Genomic DNA, 21,928 nt, shown 5'->3' on the forward strand with positions numbered 1-21,928 from the left:
CTACAGATGTCCTGCTATTTTTTAAATTACTTTGGTATAAAATCTCCAGCAAAAGTGGCCACTTGAATTGCTCTTATAAACACATTTCTATGTATTTAAATATGCCACCAAAATGCATATGCAATTGCACCTTGGGGTTTATCTGGCATTTTAAAATTTAGCTCTGTATGCTTTTGAAAAAATGAAGTTACTTTACCTTTTTTAGCGTTATGGTCATGGAAAATGTTGTTATACAACAGAACATCCCGCATGCTACACAGAGCAATCACATCAATCCCCTTTTCTGGTTTATATGTTATGTTGCACTAGAGGATTTTTCAAACTATTTTTACTTTCTAGGGCTGTCCTTGTTTATATAAATTGTTCAACAGAAATCAATGGGATTGTTTGAGTATAAACCACTCTAGAGAGAGAATCAAGCCTTGTATTTTCCATATGGCACATTTATATTAATATCAAAGTACCGAAGTTTCAAGTGGCTAAAAACTTCCCAACCCCCTGACTGTTTTCACCCAATGACAGAAAGCATAATCACAAGTTAAAATGTAATAAGTGCCTTGTTTAAAGAGGGCATAGAGGTTACATGTTACAAACCCTGATCTCTTAGTCTTCTTGGTGGCCTTTGTCATTGTGTTCAATGAACTTAAATTTGTATCTCAAAACGTACTGCTAAATTACCACTTCCAAGTCTTTGTTTTTATACTTTAATATTCGTTATATTTGTCTCAGCTGTGGAAATATTTAGCAACCTTTAGCACTGATAAAGTTATAACAACAGCGACATCACATTACAAATATCTCACACTCTGCTTTCAAGCACATGAGCTCATCATTCAACGTGGAAGTTTACTTTATTCCCCATGAGGACTGACTGTTGGGGCTCTGCTTCAAACACGTGAACTGCTCCGTGTTCTAAACTGTAGCTTGACGACTGAATAAAGCCTGAACAGCAGAATGGAGAAGATACATTGCACGACGGGATCAGAGCTCATCTCATACTGGTCACACATTCTCTGGAACAGATTATTATTATTATTTCATCAGGAAATCATAGAAGCTGCAGGGAACTGAAATGCTTTTCAAATTACTTCACCACTGCCTGAAAACTACTTTTCCAACCCTGCCTGAGTTTGAGTTAGAAAAAGTAATTATGTAAACACATCAACTTCTTCCCTTATAGACCTGCTTCCTGGACCCATTCACTGTAACATCCTTTTTTGGGGAAGAGATTGTGATCCTTTTAACCACAATGAGTGTCAGTTTCCTCCACAAGCATTTCCATTTACTCCAGAATAGTAAGAGCTACAATACAATGTGATTAAGGAGTCATAAAATATAGTCCTTATTGATCAAGGTAGGTTTATATTATCTTTCTTCTGTATTAGTATTATCCACTCATATTTGACAGTATTTTTCATAGATTCTGTTTCATTGCTTCCCCTAAATAGCAAATTTCTTTATCTTTTTTCTTCATGTTTAAACATTAGGAAGAGATCACAACTACCTTCACAACCCATTAAAGCTTTTCAAAAAATAATGTACTGTTTTGAAGTACAAACAAATTAGCCAGTTTTTAAAACAATCAGATGAACAGCATCCCCTTATTCATTACTAGCGTGGGTGAAATTAATGACCAATAATTGAGCAAATTCTGAGACTAACCACATAACCCTCCTTCTCGCCATCTCAAACAGTAAAAAATAGTTAGCCACTTCTCATAGGTTCCACTGCTAGTATTCAAATACTGAAACAACCATTGTGAATGTGGAGACTGTCAGTACCTTTTCATGCTAGTCAGTCCATCTTTTGCTGAAAAGATTCATCCACTCCTATTCCTAACTTTGTGTCCTACTATATTTAATGAAAAGGTAAGTAGTAACTATGACCTGGTTATTCCAGTTAGAGTAACACAACACTCATACACATTTGATAAATTTCATAGATTTTTAGGGTCGGAGGGACCTCAGTAGATCACCGAGTCTGACCCCCTGCCCTGGGCAGGAAAGAGCGCTGGGGTCAGATGACCCCAGCCAGGTGCTTGTTCAGTCTTCTCTTAAAGACCCCCAAGGTAGGGGAGAGCACCACGTCCCTTAGAAGCCCATTCAAGAATCTGGTAACCCTTCCTGTGAAGAAGTTCTTCCTGATGTCCAATCTAAATCTGCTCTCTGTCAGTTTGTGGCCATTGTTTCTAGTTACCCCAAGGGGCTCCCTGATGAGCAGAGCATCTCCTATTCCTTGTTGCCTCCCCCACTGCTGATGAATTTGTAGATAGCCACAAGATTACCTCTCAGCCTTCTCTTGCAGAGGCTGAAAAGATCCAGGTCCCTTAATCTCTTCTCATAAGGCCGCACCCACAGGCCCCTAACCATACGAGTACCCCTCCTCTGGACCTTCTCAAGGTTATCCACATCCTTCTTGAAGCGTAGCACCCAAAACTGGATACAGTACTCCAGCTGCGGCCTTACCAATGCTGCCTAGAGAGGAAGTATCACCTCCTTAGACCTGTTTGTGATGTACCTGCTAAGGCATGATAAAGTGTGGTTAGCTTTACGTATTATTTCATCACATCGATGACTCATGTTCATCTTGGAGTCTACTATGACTCCAAGATCCCTTTCTGCTGCTGTGCTACTTAGAAGGTCATCTCCCAATCTGCATGTTTGTTAGTGATTCTTTCTCCCTAGATGCAGCACTTTGCACTTTTCTTTGTTAAGCTGCATCCTATTCTGATCTGCCTACTTTTCCAACCTGTCCAAATCCACCTGAATCTGTTTCCTGCCCATCTGTGTGCTAACTTTGCCCCATAATTTGGTGTCATTCACAAATTTGGACAGAGTGCTCTCCATAGTTTCATAGTTGGTATGGTCGTGAGCAGATCATTAAGTTCAACCCCCTGCCATGGGCAGGAAAGAATGCTGGGGTCAAATGACCCCGGCTATGTGATTATCTAGCCTCCTTTTGAAGACCCCAGGGTAGGAGCGAGCACCACTTCCCTTGGAAGTTGGTTCCAGATCCTAGCTGCTCTAACTGTGAAGTAGTGCCTCCTGATATCCAGCCTGAACCTACTCTCAAGTCAACTTGTGGCCGTTATTCCTAGTTACTCCTGGTAATGCTCGGGGAAACAGGGACACTCCTGTTTCCTGCTGGTCCCCCTGGTAAATTTATAGATGGCCACCAGATCCCACCTCAGCCTTCTCTTGTGGAGGCTGAACAGGTTCAGGTCCCATAGTCTCTCCTTGTAGGGCCTGCCCTGCTGACCCCTGACCATGCGAGTGGCCCTCCTCTGGACCCTCTCCATGTTGTCCGTATCCCTCCTGAAGTGCAGCGCCCAGAACTGGACGCAGTACTCCAACCGCGACCTGACCAATGTTGCATAGAGGGGGAGGATCACCTCCTTGGACCTGCTCATGATGCATCTATGGATGCATGACAAGGTGCGGTTAGCCTTACTGACCGGATCACCACACTGTCGGCCCATGTTCGTCTTGGAATCAATAATGACTCCAAGATCCTTTTCTGTCCCTGTGCCGATGAAAAGGGAGTTCCCCAACCTGTAGGTATGCTGCTGGTTCTTTCTCCTAGGTGCAGTACCTTGCACTTGTCAGTATTGAATCCCATCTTATTCTCATCCATTCACCCCTGTAACCTGTCCAGATCTAGGTGTAGCTGGCCCCTCCCTTCAAGCGTACCCACCTCTCCCCACATCTTTGTGTCATTCGCGAATTTGAACAAGGTGCTTTTTTCACCCCCTCGTCCAAGATGTTAAACAATGAGGGCCCAAGGACCAAGCCCTGGGGGGACCCCACTGCCCACGTCCCTCCAGGTCAGAAAAGACCCATCCACCACCACTCTGTGGATGCAGCCCTCCAGCCAATTTGTGACCTATCTGACTGTGTAGACATTGACGCCACTTGCCTAATTTTTTAATGAGAACGGGGTGAGAGACAGTGTTGAAGGCCTTCCTAAAGTCCAGAAAGACTATGTTCACCGTGACAACTGCGTCTAAGGATTTTGAGACCTGGTCATAGAAGGCTACCAGGTTGGTCTGACAGGACCTGCCCCTAATGAACCCATGTTGGTCACCCCTAAGCATAATCTCCCCTGCTAGTCCCTCGCAGATGTGCTCCTGGATAATTTTCTCAAAGAGCTTCCCCAGGACCGAGGTAAAACTAACAGGCCTATAGTTACCTTGGTCTTCCTTCCTCTCCTTTTTGAAAATGGGGACCACATTGGCCCTTTTCCAGTACTCTGGCATCTGGCCAGAGCCACCAGTGCTCGTAAAGCCATGCCAGGGGTCCCGCAATGACCTCTGCCAATTCCCTCAGCACCCTGGGGTGAAGATCATCTGGACCTGCTGACTTGAACACATCCAGTCCCACCAGAAGATCCCTAACTAGGTCCTCACTGACCCTGGGCCTGGCTGTGCCTCTCCTGAGTCAATCTGGAATCCCGGTGGGGGGTGGAAATGTCCCTGTCCCTGCTCAGAAAAATGCAGGCAAAGAATTTGTTAAAGAGGTCAGCTTTACCATCTGGTGCAACCACCAGATTGCCAAGCATGTCCTGCAGAGGCCCCATGTTATCCGGTGCTTTCTTTTTACTCCCTATGTATTTAAAAAAAGGACTTCTTGTTATCTTTGATCCTGGTTGCTAGTCCTAATTCTGTCTCTGCCTTAGCCTTCCTAATAGCCCCCCTACAGTCTCGAGCAATGGAGGTATAATCTTCCTTGGTGATGGCCCCTTCCTTCCATCATGTGTACACCTCCTTTTTAGCTTTCAGACATTCCTGAATGCCTTTGGTAAGCCATGGGGGTGTTTGAGCACTTTTGCCCCCTTTGAGCCACGTTGGGACTGTCACCCTTTGGGCTTGGAGGATTGTCTCCTAAGGAATGACCACTCGTCCTGGACTCCCAACTCCCCCTACCCTCCAGGACCTCAGTGCCTCCCCGACTAATCTCCTTAACTCACTGAAATCAGCCCTCCAGAAGTCCAGGGCTGCTGCCTTGCTGCAGGCCTCTGACACCCTGCGCTGGATGGAGAATTTCAGTAGGCAATTATTGCTATTGCCCAGGTGATCGAGAACCTATAGTCCCCTCACCAGGTCCCTCACCAGCCCCCTCACCTGGCCTGTGGCCAGGACCAGGTCCAGCAAGGCATTTCCCCTGGTGGCATTTCCCCTGTGCACCCCCTGGGTTAGGTGGAGGTCCTGTAACTCGGCTAGGAACCTACGTGAGCAGTCAGACCTGGCTGACTGCTCTTCCCAGCAGATGTCCGGGTAGTTTTGGTCACCCCTGATGACCACGTCCCTTGACCTAACTGCCTCTGCAAGCTGACCTCAGAATTCCCGGTCCAGCTCTTCCCCCTGGTTGGGTGGTCGATAGTAGACACCTACTGTTAAGTCCCTTTCCCCCTGAACCCCTTGTATTCTAACTCAGAGCACTTCAGTCTGCCCATCCTCTAACCCCATGCTGTTTGTTGAGGACGTGTATTGCTCTTTGACATAGAGCGCCACGTCCCCACCTTTCCTCCCTGTTCTGTCCCACTTGTATAGTCTGTAGCCCTTGATGTTTACTGCCCGGTCATGGGTTGAATCTCACCAGGTTTCAGAGTCGATGCCAAAGGAGTATAGTAAGAGGAGAACTAAGCCCAAATTTATGGAGAACTGGGCCTACTGTACTACTTTAATACTTACAAAGTCTATAGAAAATAAACACAAGTGCCCAGTAACAGATTCCAACATAATGGGTACATCTACACATGAAATTAGTGTGGCTGAAAAAACTCCAGTGCAGTTTGCACCTGGGTTTATTGCTCCTGGGTACAGTATTTACATGTGCACCTGGGACTGCAGTACATTGAGCCGGGGCAGCACAGCTCCAGCTGGCAGGAGACCTGAGGGGTCAGCCTGCCAGCCCAGGGCTGCTCCATCCCACTCAACGTCCTGTGGAGGGGTTGGTTGGGCCACAAAGGTGCTACAGGGCAGAGGCTAGCCAAGAGGCAGTCCCCACATTGTAGCACCTTCAGGCCCCACCCAGCCCTGGTCACTGTCTACATGTGCATTGTGGTGCACACACTAAACTCTGCCATAGGATAGTAATTGTGTAAGGCAGTACTATGATTCTATGATACCCTATGGCAGATTAATTAGTTTAATCTGGCCTAACAGCACTGCATGTGTAGATGGTGGTATTTTAGTGTAGTTAGTCAACTTCACAGGAAAACACACATGTAGAAGCCCCTACTGACTAAGCCCTCTAAGCAAGACAAATAACTTTAGTTACGAGAATAAACATCCAGTGTATTAAACATAACTAGCAGTCACACACAAACACATAGAGCAAGAAAGACAGAATAAGTTGGTGTAGCACCTATTTGTCACAGAACATAAGAATAAGGTGCCTTTCTGCTGCACACAACCAGTCAGTTGCTCTCATTAGCATAGACACAAGTGCATGTTGTTGCTTCATCTTGAAAGTAGATGAGCAGTGACTCCTTACTTAGGAAAATGGGTGAGAATTAGTGTTCGTTTCTCCTGAGGAAGCTTGTCTTTTTCCTGTCTAGCCTGTTCCAGGAGTTGGCGCCTCATAACAGTAAAGACAGAGCGGAGTAGTGTTCTCCCAAACACCTGCGTTGTTTCGTACCGAGGTAGACTGTCACAGAACTGGGGAACATTACAGTAACAAAGCCACCTGTAGCAAAAAAGCCAAATAATTAACAAAACCCGATGTGGAAGTAACCTGATATGTCATATCCACAAAATATTCTGTTTGCATAAGGACAAAATGACTATATAACACTATTTAATACATCCGCAAAGTAGCACTTGTAGGGTCTGATATTCCTCTGAAAATTAGACAACTCCTTTCAACATCTTCCTAAATACCTACTCAGTAAATTTCAGGGTGCACAATGAACTTTTCCTCCAGACAAATTGCACATCCCATACTCCAAATCTATTCACTTCCCATTTATCTGGTCTCCCCTATTTTTCCTGCCTCTAATTATGTGTCATCAGCATTAGCCAACTTGGTCCTCTTCCCATAATATTTCACCTTTTCAGGGTGCATGTAAAAAAAATGTCACTTTTCATTAATACTTTCCCAATCTGTACTGTCCTCCACCACTCCTTCCTTCCAAGTCACTTCCTCTTGTTAAATCTCATCTTAATGTTCTTTTTTTCCATTTACTAGCAACTCTCTCTATAATGGGTTTTGCCTTCGCAAACTTAAGTTTTACATGACTGGTAGATGTATTAGGGCACTAAAGGGATTATCAAACAGTAGGACTAAGTAGAGTATCAATTAATGTTATAGCAATATTTAAATATCTGATGGAAAATAACTTTGAGGTTTTTAAGCAACAAAAACTTATTAAAAATGTTTTCAACAACAGTTTAAGTTTGTCTGAACTTCTTCTTCATGAAATAAGGACCTACCATTCAAGCATCCAATCAGATTTAAATTAACTTGACAAAAACCATTCCAAAATTTCATAATTTTGAAATATGTACATCAGTACCTACTTGTTCTATGCATATGGTTTGCTAAATAAGACCCCACTTCTATAAATAGGAGTACATGTCTGCAGTGCAGTATCAGTGGTGTGAGTTTCCTGAGGCCACCATGGTCTACAGGAAAAGACTGTGTTTGTAAGAGCTTGCATTGGCATATATATCTATAGGATCAGTATCTATACTTTGAAAGTGAAAAACTAAAGCAAAGCATAGTTACCTTGTGTAATTTACTTTATAGCCAGCAATATCATCATTAGGTGATCTCAATCTTCGTTGAGATGGTATCTCCAGGTGCCAGTAGTTAATGCGGTTTAAAAACATTTTAGCTAGCTCGACTATTGTTTGCCTTTCCTTTGATGGTAAGTGGCTAAATTTGTACTGCACAAAATTATTCACCCCCTAAAAGAAAAAGGTAGAAAAAGTCATAATAAAATATTTATTCATTTTTTTAAATTTTTGCATTGACCACTATTACCATTATTTTTAGAAGCAGAATTTATATTACAATTTAAAAAATTGAAACACTAGGAATTCGCACAACTTCTTCAGCCCCTATGTATAACTAAAATGTGCTGATTCCACTGAATAAAATGTCAGGCTTAGTCAAGTATGTTTGATTCTATTTCCCTCTAGTGGCTGGCTTACAAAAAAGATATATAATCTCTACATTCTCTGACTTCACACAGTAGAAAAACTTTACTGTGGAAAAAGAAGGAAGGTCACAGATATACCATATTGCAATTTGGCAGATAACCCTAATGCAGCCTCATTTTCTTTGCAGACTAATATTCAACTGTTGGAGATGAGATTCTGTGAAATTTCAGACATTTTGGGTACTTCTACATGAGATGCTAACTGTGCAGTAGCCTAATAATACTGTGCAGTACCACATCACAGCACAAACAGTGCTAATATGCTACTGCGTGGCATTATTAGGCTACTGCACATAGCATCACTAAGAAGGTGTGTGCTGGCACTACTGTGCAGTAACTCTGGTTACTGTGCATTAATTTAGTACTTGATTATACAAGTACTAAATTTAAGATGCAGTAACCACTGAGCATTAATGAACATGTAGATACACCCTTTGGGCCGTAGGAATGAGCAAAGCATATAACATACTAGCTCACTTGTTACTTTCTGATGACAAATTTCAATTACTGACTGGCTAAAATGAAATAAAGTTAGTCTGAGCCAAACCGTTACTGTTTGTCACTGTTTTGTCCAACCCCACTTTGCTCTCTCTTTGCTACCTCTGCCTGTTAAGTCTCACCTTTGTAGCCTTAAATTAATTCAGACAAGGATTGCCATTTACTACGTGGAGATACAGCACAATAGATCTGCCACCTAAAACATTTAACTGCAAGTAAATGCATAGATATTTTTGCTGAAAGGTATTCCAGCCTATTTACAAAGAGGATATAAACTGTACTACTATTGCATCTAATGGAGACAATCTTTAAGTATATACTGCTGAAGTCCATATTTTGGAAACAAAGTTCCAGGAGTTTCTTCAATCTACTCTATTGGATGTGTGAATATAACCAGTTAGTATGCAATGCATCCTATGAGTAACTACCTGCTTGGTACTCATAGGATGCATACAAATGATTCCCAAATGTCTTCCTCTATTAGTGCAAAGTTTAATTTTTTAATTTAAGAACCCAGGGCTGAAAAATATGGATATCCAGTGCCTATTCTTTTCTGTTTTACAGGGTCCATAGACATTGTGAAAAATAGCTCTAGGGCAGGTTTAAACTTCCTTCAATCATTTCCATAACAATGCATTAATTCTGAAGTCATGAACATTTAAGGAAAGATCTTGTTAACAGTACTTAATCTCTGACCATTTAACCAAAATCCTCTGGTTACTTTTCAGCAGTGAGTAGAGCTTGGAGTGCATCTATTTGAGTCCTGTGTTATTTCTTCAGGAACTGCTAGTACTGTATCTGCACATCATTTCACTTCACTTTTTATACTACCATTTAACAAACATTCAATTAAAGATAGTGAAAATGTGTCATTAAAATAAATTTTTGCAATTCCTACACTTATCAAATCAAATATAACATTGCTATCTTAGCAATTTTTAATGTGTGGCTGAGTTTGCTGAATTTGCTAAAAATAAAACCAATTAACTGAAAATATTGCTCTAGTTGACAAGAAATGCTTTCAAAATAAATTGTAAATAGAATTACCCTTTCAGCTTAGTATTTAAATTTCTTAACTGAAATAATCAAAGGAAATACTGACAATGTCTTGTTACTTGAACAGGCTTTGTATAAAATGTATTATAAGGATAAAGTATATGACATTGTATATATTACATTTTTCTAAACGAAGAAAGTCCATAATGTTATGTATACTCTAGTTTTTCCTAGAAACCAAAGAGTTCTCTTGTAAAAAAATGTTTCCTGAGTTACAGTAAACTAAAATTAAAATAAAATATTTTACGGTACACAACGAAGTCAGAACATTTTGAAAGATTATTTAACAAAAGACTATATTTTCCAGTATGCCACAGATTACCTGGAAGATATTAAGGTCCTGACTCACCAAACTATTTAAGCATGTGAGCAGTTGTTGTTTTTATTTTTTATTTGGGGGGGGGGGAGGGGGTTCTGGGGGAGGATGTGCTGTTTGTTTTTATTTGTGGGGGGGACAGGGGTGGATAGAGTTAATGGGTCTACACATGTACTTGAATAACAGGTTTATGCATCTTGCTGAAAGGAGGCCTAACATTTTATGCATTTTTTTATTTACCAAAGAATTTATAAAGATATCAATTATTGTTGAATAATTGGCTTTGTATGTGCTTTCTTTGGTCTGTCTTTGTTTTGTGGTCCTGGATTGAGATTCTGACCCCTCTGAACCTGGCAGTAAAATCCCCACTGATTTCAATAGGAGCAGTATTTCACACCCAAACTTTACATTCCAACAGATATTTTTTTCCAGTGATAAAATAAACCAAGATTAGAATGAACACACACACATCCAAAGAAGGCTACTATTTGAACTAAAAAAATCCCTACTCTAAATTACATTAAAATATGACATGAATTAATTAAATATAGAATAATCAGGCCATAACTAAGAGACTGAAATCATCTTCATGTAAATCTGGAATATTCACTTTTGTTCAAAATGACATGAAATATTCCCATCTTGCCTAAATCTCCCTGCCTTCAAGAAATATTTGGACTGCTGCACTGCTTCTATTAAAAAAAAAAAATCACGTTTACCTGTTCAATACTGGGCTTTTCAAATGGAGGGCTTTCCAAAGATCCTTCTACTACAGGTTTCCCCATCTGTAAAATGCATTTCCTCAAAAGCTACAAAAAAGCAACAAAACTTTTTTAAATGGTTAACAGTTGACAATCACCAAAAGCCATGGTCATATAATGTACAACTATTATTAAAAATTGGTGGCATACATTACAATCTTTATTCACTGCTACATTAGTTTCAAAGTTAATTGCCTTGCCTCCTGAAAGGCACCAAAGAAAGACTGAATAAGTCCCATAAAACTAAATTAGAGGCAGTCCTCAACTTACGACATTTCAAGTTACATCAAATGGCACTTACAACATTTGTAAATTAACGCCATGTTTCGATGTTCCAAGGCAGGTTTCGCCTTTACCATGCTGGACACACCTGCATCCAGCTGGTAAATCTGTTGTGGTGATGGGGGAGAGGGGAGGGAAGAGGCACGTGGAGGCAAATCAATGCCCCCGCCACAAGGGAGGGATTGTGGCTGGGGCTGGGACCTAGGCTGGGGCAAGCACTGCCCTGCCAGGGCAGGAGGGCACGGGGAGGGGATGGGGTGGCTCCTGCCGCTGCACGCTGCAGGTCTGGGGGGCTATGGGGGTGGATGTGTGCCCCGGATCTGCGTGGCAGGGCCGGGGCCAGGGCTATGCGTTAGGTGGAAGGTGCTGGGAGTGGGGGCTCTGCCCTGCCCCCGCTTGTCCATCTGGGACAAATGGTGGCAGCTGCAGGGCAGAGCAGGGGCATGTGCCCCTGGATTTGTGCATGGTGGGCAGCAGAGCGGGAGCTATGGCGGGCTGCAGCTACCCTAAAATTCCCCACGGCCCTTGCCACCCACCTGGAGCAGCACCAGCCCAGGCCACCCCCAGCAGATCCGGGGCACATACCCCTGCCACCACTCGCAGGGCCAGAGCAAAACTGGCTCATTTGAGAGGCGCAGGAAGGCTAGAGCAGCTCTGCTGCTGCACGCTGCTTTTCTGAGGCAGTGCATTGCCTCCTCCCCACGCCCCCCTACCCCAGCTGGACAAGAGGTGGCAGGGCAGAGGCCCCACTTCCAATGCCTTCTGCGTTGCCACAGGGGAAGCAGCCGAACAAGCTGCAAATTCTCCCATGGCCACCCACAGCCAGCACCGCCAGAGCGTAGCCCAGCACTGCCCGCCTTACCACAGGGGAAGTAGACAGATGAGCCACGACTTCTTCCGCGGCCACCCATAGTCCCCAGAGTGCAGCTGCTACAGAGAAATTAACGAGCAAAAGAGGAGAACATCTGTCCAAACTTCCTTGGACACTTTCTCTAACAAAGCAGACAAGACTCCAGGAAAACCTGCAGCCAAGACTCCTGAGAAGACGCCAGCCAAGAACCCTTCAAAAAGTTCAGACAAGAGCTCTTCAAAAAGTCCAGCAAAGTCACTTCAAAGAAGTCCTTCCAAATCAATAGAATTGCTATTTACAATATAAATACATGAATGTAGCTACATTACTCATCTATAATTGATTAAGTATAAAATTCTGGGTTATTTTTGGTGAAAATAGGGTACCAGGCCTTGGTTCCAGAACCAATCCCCCATTTATAACATTGTTTCCTATGGGAAAATTGGTTTGGAGTTGCATTTCGATTTAAGATGCAGTTTTCAGGAACCAATTGTGGTCATAAGTCCAAGAACTGCCTGTAGCTTCATTGTTAACTGGCTTTGCATGATTACTGATCAAGAAAAGTTGTGTTAATGGTAGAAAATAACATATATGTTGACTTTGTGATAGAGATTTAAATCATTGGAATGACTTGCAATAAAGTACTGTAGTACAGTCATGGCAAAATCTACCCAGAATTAACCAGTTTAACATTACCTTAGAGAAATAAGAATTTACCCTAAAAGCAGTACCAAGGCAATCTAAATATCATGGGCCATTAGGAAATTAAATCAGTATAAAAATAAACAAATTAAAAATCCAAAAAGATGCTACACATCTTCAGCTTACCTTGAACAGGTAAAAGTAAACTTGTTTGGTGTCTGCATCTTCTTCTTTGTGGACACAGGTGAAAAGATATTCCACATCCAACACTATTCCCAACAGCCTATTCATTTCTTCTTCAGACACATTCTCTAAGTGAGACACATGAGAAGCTAAGTAAAAAAAAAAAATTAAAAAAAAATGTTAAAACCCTTATAAGCAAACGCAAAATCACCAGCGGGTAAAATGTTCTACTGGCCAGTAGGATGAAATGGTAGAAATGACTTGGAGAACCAATCCTAAAATCACCCCCACTATTAAAATATCACATCTCATCAGAGAACCCTTCAAGCAAAATACTCTTGATGGATTTCTATATTGCTTTCACAGATGATGCCTCAGGACACGGAGAGGCTAAGCAACCTATCCAAAGGGAATGTCACCATACTCAAGACAAAATGCATAACAGTCGTGTCTGACACCCTTATTCTAAGCAATATTTAGGGACTAATCTACAGAGGTTTATGAATTTGCTACTGCCTTCAAAATAATGGATCTGGTTCTTCAGCCCACAAAGGAGAGGCTCATGGTTTTTAGCCCAGTACTCTCCAATTCAGTTCACACAAATGATATAGCTAGGGTGCTTTTACAGGTGGCAGATTAATCAGCAGTGAGAAAAAATGTCCTGCTTTCTGACTGGAATTTTTTGCTTGCCAATAGGCATTAGTAAATTTTTGTGACTACATACACATCATAGAGTCCCAAGTATGTGCACTTGGTTACATTTATGATGGTGCTGCTGTACATTCCACAGACTCTTTTGAGCAGAAACTTTTTGAAAAGTATAGGGCTTTCCAAATATAAGGCTAAATTTTCAAAAACAACTTTTCCTTTTAGCACCTGCAATAAGCAAACACAATTCTGCATTTACACATTTTCAGAGCCTAAGTTTTGTATATGGAAAAGGAGAGTGCTATTGAGAGCTGATCTGAAAACTTAATCTAACAATAAGTAAAAGAGAACAGAGTAATTAAAAATAAAGTCCGACCTTGGTAACAGATATTTTTGACTCATGGTAAGAGATTTTAGCTGGCTTCTAATGAAGGGACCTTATTTGTCTCAGCTGCAGATCAAAACGTTGCACCTGAAGCACAGCATTTTTGCAGGTCTCCCTAGTCCCTATAGACTGGCTGGTGGATTTGAGATTACTATAATTTTAATCCAGTGATAAGGATTTGAAAGATGCCTCTTCAATAATAGCTGCAAAACAACAATAAGGATGATAAAATCCTCTAGCTTCCATTCCATTAGATTAGTAAAATTAATCCAGAAGGACTAAAGAGGTTTAAATTATTAAAGCATTAAAGAGACAGGCTAGCCCTTAAAGATCAGTTATTTCTAGCTATATCACAGTTAAAAACTCAAAAACCAGCTATAGTACATGGCTTCCACAAAAGACTGTGTTACAATATTTATTTCCCTTCTTCCTTTTATCAGAGACAAGCTCTGTTGCTCAAATTCTAAAAGACAAAGTACAAAATGAATAGGCTCCTCAAGAAGCAAATCAAACATACTATGTGAATAACCACTGCCTTTATTTTCATCATCTCAAGGGAGGTTGTTCACTGTCTATAGCAACTGCAAATGTTCAGTCTGGCTTTCACTTGTTAAGATCAATCCTCAACTTTTTTGTGTGTGAGCAAAGCAAGGAAGCTACCTATTTGTCAAGACTTGGCATTGTACCAGTCTCAAAGGAAACCAGAGCCAGGAGGAAATAACCACTTCATGGTCCTATACTTCAAAAACTTGAGCACTTGAATAACTTTACTCATCACAGTAGTCCCGACTTAACTTCATGAGGCAATTCGCATACGTAAGTTTTTGCAAGATCACAGCTCTTATACACAGCTCCTCCTACTGAATGTTTTCAAAGTTTTAACATTTATAAGCTTATAATACATGTCAAGTCAGCATTTCCCAACCTTTTCCAGCCCAAGGCACACTTACATTAATACACATTTACCATGGCACACCTGTTAAGACATTCCCTATTCACATACATATTGTAGCTCATTGCCATGGCAAAATTCTGTGGCACACCTGTTCATTTCTGACAGCACACTTTTGTGCTGTGGCACACTGGTTGGGAAACACTCTTAAGCCTTTTAACATTAAGAGGTTTTCTAAAAAGTTATACAGATTGTCTTAGAAGTGATAACATAGTCAGAGTTAAAATATTTTGTCAATGTAAGCCTGTATTCTTCAAGCATTTATGGTAAGAAAATACCCCCCACATTAAAATCCCCCATATTTATTGTCAGCGCAGAAGGGATATTTCACTTCAGAAAGTTTGATTAGGCCTATGCAAATCCACTAGTTTCAGTGGATTTGTACAGCTATAAGAGAAAGGAAACGCCTAGAAAATTTAAGAACATCTATTCCTTTTACTTAAAGGAGCATTTATGATATGATTTGATGTTCTGAACATTCTGCAACTGAAGGTGAGATAGTCATCACAAGCTATCTTCTCTAATTTAAAAATATTCTGAGTTCCAGCAGGGTAAAGTTTTTCCAACTTTGTCCTTGAACAAGATATGAAAGTTTAATACTTCCAGCTGTCAGTTCCAATTTTGCAAAAGCAATGAACTTTCCTTCTAGATCAGCAGTGCATTAAAAATTGATTGCATTGTAAAGAAACCTTGGAAACATCTAATAAACAGAAAATATCAGCAGTATATGCCAGTTCCATTCACTTCATGTACAAGTCAGCATACTGTTTGTTATCTTGACTTCTATGTGGCAATATGTCAATGATTTGCCATACAGAAGTAGAAACATGCTGGTGGAGATCCTAAGAGCATTTTTCTTCAGATGCTTTATGCATTTACCATAGATTACACGTAATTCATTATCAGGGTACTTGGATTTTAGAATATTAGTCCAGTGGACTACTTACATTGATATTTTGGCAGCACACCTCTAAATTCCATTAAAATCTTCCTATATAGAAATGCTTTCTTCCCCTTCCCTCCACTGGCATCAAACACCACCAAACTGCACAGAGCTGTGCAACCCCAATCAACTGAATTAACCAGTCAAAAATCAGATATGGTAATTCTCCACAACAATGACACTTCTTATATCCTTCTGCATTTGCTGCAGTGCTAATTACTCCACAAACATTAGCTGCCATAAAAGAGAAAATCTACCAGTCAGTCAAAATGCATCTGAGCAATGTAGCTACCCTTGCATAATAATACGGTAACTGTCATCAATCATACAATAAGTAGGTTCACAAGTGGATAGATAAAATCACAAATTTGAAGGACTGAGTTATAAACCCCAAAGGAGAAACCCTGATTATTCTAGTGCAGAGGTTCCCAATTTTTTTCTTATTGCGTACCCCCTTCGGAATTTGCCAACTACTTGAATACTCCTACAGCATATGTTTTATATTTTAACTTCTTAAATGCCAATTATTATAATGAAAATTAAATCCACCATTACACAATTTCTCCCATGTACCCCCCAGAGGTATATGTACGACAGTTTGGGAACCCCTGTTCTAGTGTAGAGCAATAGAAACATGATATGTTATCACATTTCACATGTATATTAATAATGCTATAGTCTTCGTTTTGTAAGAAAAATACAGAAACAGAATTGGGGGTTTAAAACAAAGTCTTATCCTATGCAAGGTAATGTACTCTAATTTAGTCTTAGTTGCATTATGAATGCTTGTCTTTAATGGAGAGACCATTATAATGAAAAAGGAACAAAAAATGGATTACCTAACAGAAGTCCTAATTTGTTACATTCTCTGTCTCAATAATATATCTTCTAAAGTTCAGACTAAATGATAGCCTCAAAAAAACCAAACGAACAAGCAAACAAAAAAACACCCACCAAAATATGTACAGTATGTGGTACGGTTTAAGACACTGAGGATTCTTCCATGAAAGTTCCCACATGCAATTTGGGAACCCTGTGTGTCAGGCACGAAAGAAATGTAACAATCTCACTTTCCTTTTACCCAACATTGGCTTACATCAGGGATGCTCAACCCCTGGCACCATGTCATCTGATCCTCAGGCTCCCTCTAAGTGCGTGGGGAGCCACACAGACCATGGCCCTATGTGTTAAATCGGCCACACAGGGCAGCATGGGGACCAATCCCAGTGCAAGGGTCTGGGCAGGGGTAGTGGGGGCCCTGGAGCCCAATCTCAGCATGCGAGTCTAGGTAAGCGGGGTGTGCCCGCCTCTGTTCTATCAGGCGTTCTCTTGCAGCCCTGGCCCGGACTATTGATCTTCTGTCCCAGGCCTGGGGGTGGACCCCAAAGGCTACCCCGGCTGACATCCAGGGTTCCCCTTAACTCACCTGCCACAACTTTGAATGGAACCTCAGTGGATGGGTTCCCCCTTGAGGTAGTCTTCAGGGCCATCATGCCGCGTGGCGGACACTCATGGGGCTCCGACCTCCCCTACACCCCAGCCACTCGCCACCTTCGATCGTAGGTCTTCTGGCCCTCTAGCGCCCCCGGCTCTTCTCGGATTCTACCCTGGCCTCTCGTGGCTCTCCGGCCATGGGCGTCGTGACCCTGGGTCTCGGCTCAGGTGTGTAGGCAACAAGGCCCTTTTGTCTTAGCCTTGTCTATCCCTTGACCCAGCTCCCTATTTCACCCACACCGTGACTCACCGTGCAATCCCCACCACCGTGACTGCTGGAGCAATGGGACCAGCAGGCCCAGAGTCCCCACAGGAATACACAGTACCCCTTGGTCTGCGGGAACTGTGTTATCCCGGTGCCCCTGTACCCCCAAACCTGGTGGCTGGCCCCACTCGGGGCTGCTCCCTACGTTAGCTTCTCAGCCTATTTCCCTATCAGCTTCTCAGCTGGCTTGCTGGTCAGCTCTTCTATCGGCTAGCCAGTCGACTTCCCTGCCAACTCCTCTGCTGGCTTCTCTGCCGGTGCCTCTGCCGGAGCCTTCGCTGGCTCCGCTGCCGGCTTCTCTGCCAGTGCCAGCTCCACTGCCGGCTTCTCTCCTGGAGCCTTCGCCGGCTCCTCTACCGGCTTCTTCACCGGTGCCGATTCCGCTGCCGGCTTCTCTGCTGGTGCCGGCTCCTCTACTGGCTTCTTCGCCGGTGCCGGCTCTGCTGCCTGCTTCTCTGCCGGTGCTGGCTCCGCCCCTGCCTTCTCAGACTGACAGACGCTGCGGCTGCGCCCTTCAGGCCGTGGGCTTCCCTGTGGAGCCTCCGTTTCCCTGCGCTCCTCCTGCGCCCTCGGGGTAGCCTTTTATCTCCGCCGGGTAGCGTCTCCAGCTGACGTCACCCAGCCCCAGCTGAATATGAGCGCAGCTGACGAACCGCGTGGGTGGTTTTGCCGCGCACGTTTCCCCACGCCTTTCGGCCCCTGCAGGAGGTAAATGGGGGCTTTCTTCCATTTTGGCCTGGGGTCCTCCTGTAACCCCGGCTCCCCTGGGACACGGGGCAAGGAGTCTTGAAGTCTCATCCTATTACATGGGGCTGGCATGGGCCTCAGGGTCTGATCCCAGGTCATGGAGCTGTGTGGGGACAGTGCATAGAGCCCAATCCATCTCACAGAGCAGCCCCATACCATTCATCTGACACATGGGGCCAAAACCTTGAGCACCAATAGTTTATATTAACATAACTCACTTGATTTCAATTGTTTTACACCTGGTTTATACTAGTGTAAGTAAAAACAGAATCAGACCTTAGTATTTCAAATGAAGATAAAGTTCATTCATCATTTCTGATTCTATCACCCATAAACTGAATGGCAAATTCAAACCCTTAAGCATGCCTATCATGCCTATATTAGTTTGGCAGAAGTTGTAAATGTTGTCTTCAGCAATCTAACATGAAATGTATATACATTAACATCACAAGCATACTTAGTAGCAAAAACAGATGTGGTTGTTAAAATCAGTCTAACTTTCTATAGGCAGATGAAGAAAAGAAAAGATTTTCTGCTTACATATACACTTAAAGTGTATGAGAGAGAGATAATTCCAATGTTTACGTGACAGTTTTACAAGTTCATTTCCAAGAAGAGGGAAATTATATCCAGTGCACTGATCAGAGTAAAGAACTTAACATCTGCAGCAGAAAATATGAGATCAGGGTGTTTGATCTTCTGCCTACACATCAACATTTCTAACATCACCTACAAGGGAAAATGTCACCCTTTCTTTAGAACTACATTGTAGGATTAATATTTACATTGCCTATCCTGAAACATGGAGCTTTCATCGTCAGTAAATGAAAATTACCAGAACCATAGATTTCATAGACATTAGGTCTGGAAAGGACCTCACAAGATCATCAGGTCTACCCCCTGCCCAGAGGGCAGGAATTCAGCTGGCATGAGATCACCCCAGCAAGATAAGCATCCAGGCATTTCTTAAAAGGTATCCAGAGTATGTGCTTGCACCATTTCTGGGGGGGAGTCTATTCCAGACTCTGGAAATTCGGACAGCAAAGAGGTTTATCCTTATTTCCTGTCTAAAATGGTCTTCTAGCAGTTTGTGACCATTAGACCTTTTCTTCCCTTAGGGTACCAAACGTTCTCCCAGTTCCTGATGTACACCCCTTATATACTTAGAAGCTGCCACCAAGTCCCCCTAGAGCCTTCTCTTCTCTAGGCTGAAGAGTCCCATGCCTCTCAGCTGCTCCTCATAAACCTTGCTCTCCTGACCTCTAATCATGTGTGTGACTCTCCTCTGGACTTTAGAAGGTATGTGGAGAAAGCTTGAGACTCTCTGAAGCTTTCTCCACATACCTTCTAAAGTGTGGAGCCCAGAACTGGATGCAGTACTCCAGCATCAGCTTCACCCAGACTGAGTAAAGCAGGAGAAAGATTTCTTGGGTCTTGCTTGAGATGCATCAGTAGATGCAAGCCAGAGTTTTATTTGCTTTGTCATCTGCGGCATTGCATTGGTGGCTCATGTTCATCTTGTGATCAGTCATGACACTCAAGTCTCTTGCAGTTGTGATGCTAGTGAGTATAGCACTGTCAAGCCTATAAGTATGATGTGGGTTCTTTCTCCCAAGGTGGAGCACCTTGCATTTCTCTGTATTTAATGTCATCAGATTTTGATCTGCCCACCTTGCGAAAATAAAAAAAAAAAAATGACCCTATGACCCCAGCTGACTTCCTGCCCTTTGGGCGGGGGGCTGGATTTGATGATCTTCCGAGGTCCCTTCCAGCCCTAATGTCTATGTCTATGAAATCTATGAAATTAAAATCCACAAGCCCAAGGCCAGTAAAGCAATGTTATCATACAGCAAACTTGGTTGCTGGAGATGCTGCCTGGCAGTAGATACATGCAATATGATGGGGGCCAGGTGGCATGGGCCAGGTGGCATAGGCAGCATGTCAGTCATGGAGGGGGTTTTGCCTGTGCCCGTGCTGGGGTCAGGTAGTCTTTCATTGGTGACACTTTTTCCAGGCCCCCATTTCTCAGCTAGTGCATGAGTGCAGCTTCTGGCTGATAGGGAGCTGCGCTGGGGCTAGGCAACTTGGAACTGTGGCCACACTGCTCCTGCCACTACTTTTCAGTTCCCTACTCCCTGGCTGCAGCATGGGCACAGCTTTTAGTGGGTGGGGAGTTATACTGGGGCTGGGCAGCTGGAAACTTCACCCATGCTGTTGCCACTTCTCCTCACCACCTCCACTTCCTGGCTATAATACAGGTACAGCTGGAAGCTGCCCAGCCTCAGCTCGGTTCCCAGATGCTGGAGGCTACACCCATGCTGCTGCTGGGAAACAGAGAGCACAGAGAAGTGACAATAATAGAGGTGCAGCTTCCAGTTGCATGGTCCCAAAGCAGCCTCTCACTGCCCAAACCTAGCACAGGCATGGCCAGGGACAAAGGCTATCAGCTCCACAGATCAGATCCAGTGACCGCATGCTGGATCTGGCTCATAGGCCACATGGTGTTGACCCCTGACTTAATGCAATCAATCGAAGAATGCCCATAAGAAGACTTGAACTGAAATAATAAAAGATATCAGTGTAAACCAATTTAGCCAATGAAACAGTGCACTTCATGGTCTTTCAGGTTTTAAAATTGGTCAAGAGGGAACATATGCATTTGGGTAAAACTGTTGGCTACAAAGGACCAACGCACAAGATCACCATAAATTCTAGTTTATTAGATGGAATGTGAAGTTTTAATAAAATTATAAATGCAAATTCTGGGGGATTATGATGGGTACTGATCACCTTAGCACACACGCACACACAGACACACACACGCACTCACACACGCAATTGCTGCAATAGTGGTGTAACACCAATGTTGATCTATACCTATCTGGGGCACTGGAGTCTGCTGTCGATGGTCAGCTTCCTCCAAGGTGATGTCTTCTCCAGAAGGGAGTCGCCTGCTTCTCCTTCTGTATAGGTAGATCAGATGCCGGATGAGAGGACACCCCTGAGGGTCACGCTTCGCTGCCTTTTATCCCTTCTCTGGCAGACTTCTGTGATCCCTCAGCATCATCTTGGCTGTCCAATCTGGAGGTCGTTGTCCCACATGGGTCTTGAGTAGTGCATGACAGCTGTTAATCACAGTCACTGGAGGTTTTGCCCAATGGTGCAGTTTTGGGAGTGCACCCTTGACTTGACTGATTCAATAGCTGTGTCCTTGCAGGTTTCAAGTGGCTTGATTAGCTTAAAATGACTTGTAGAGTAGAGTTTTGTAATGGTAAATTCCTCTGGCTAGGCTATTGTCAATTAACAGCCAGAGGTTCTTGCTTTGTCATTCAATTATCTACTGATTCATACATACTCACATTCACTCAGGGGACCACCCAATACAGCAATTAAATTCCAGCGATCACAATTCCAATGCATTCTTATAATTATAATTTCAGTAATACAAGTTATGACTTACTCTAAAGCAGGGGTGGCCAATTATTTCGGGCGGAGGGCCGCTTACTGAGTTTTAGTAAGCAATCAAGGGCCACATGAAAGGTTGCCAGGGGCAGATAAATATTAATTTTCTAAATTTTGGGGGGACCCCACAGGCTGGATAGAATGCCCTGGTGGACCACATCCAGCCTGTGGGCCACATTTTGCCCACCCATGCTCTAAAGAATACATTCATTAGCCTGATAATCTGCAAAGTCCCCTCCAGCCCCTAACAACTATGAAACTGAAAAGTTTAAAAGGTATAA

General features: G+C 43.0%; 1 protein-coding gene across 1 annotated transcript in view; it reads right to left on the reverse strand.

The window, feature by feature from the left end:
• Positions 1-21,928, reverse strand: part of KAT2B (lysine acetyltransferase 2B) — an 84,620-nt gene that overhangs the window by 38,948 nt on the left and 23,744 nt on the right. Inside the window, exons 3-6 of the mRNA XM_059728865.1 lie at positions 12,755-12,900; positions 10,753-10,842; positions 7,728-7,909; positions 6,495-6,686 (exon numbers count right to left, since the gene is read on the reverse strand). Coding sequence (XP_059584848.1) covers positions 6,495-6,686; positions 7,728-7,909; positions 10,753-10,842; positions 12,755-12,900 — 610 coding nt within the window. The remainder of the gene's footprint in view (positions 1-6,494; positions 6,687-7,727; positions 7,910-10,752; positions 10,843-12,754; positions 12,901-21,928) is intronic.

This window comes from Alligator mississippiensis, chromosome 5 (genome assembly GCF_030867095.1).
Source record: "Alligator mississippiensis isolate rAllMis1 chromosome 5, rAllMis1, whole genome shotgun sequence".
Taxonomy (NCBI): Eukaryota; Metazoa; Chordata; order Crocodylia; family Alligatoridae; genus Alligator; species Alligator mississippiensis.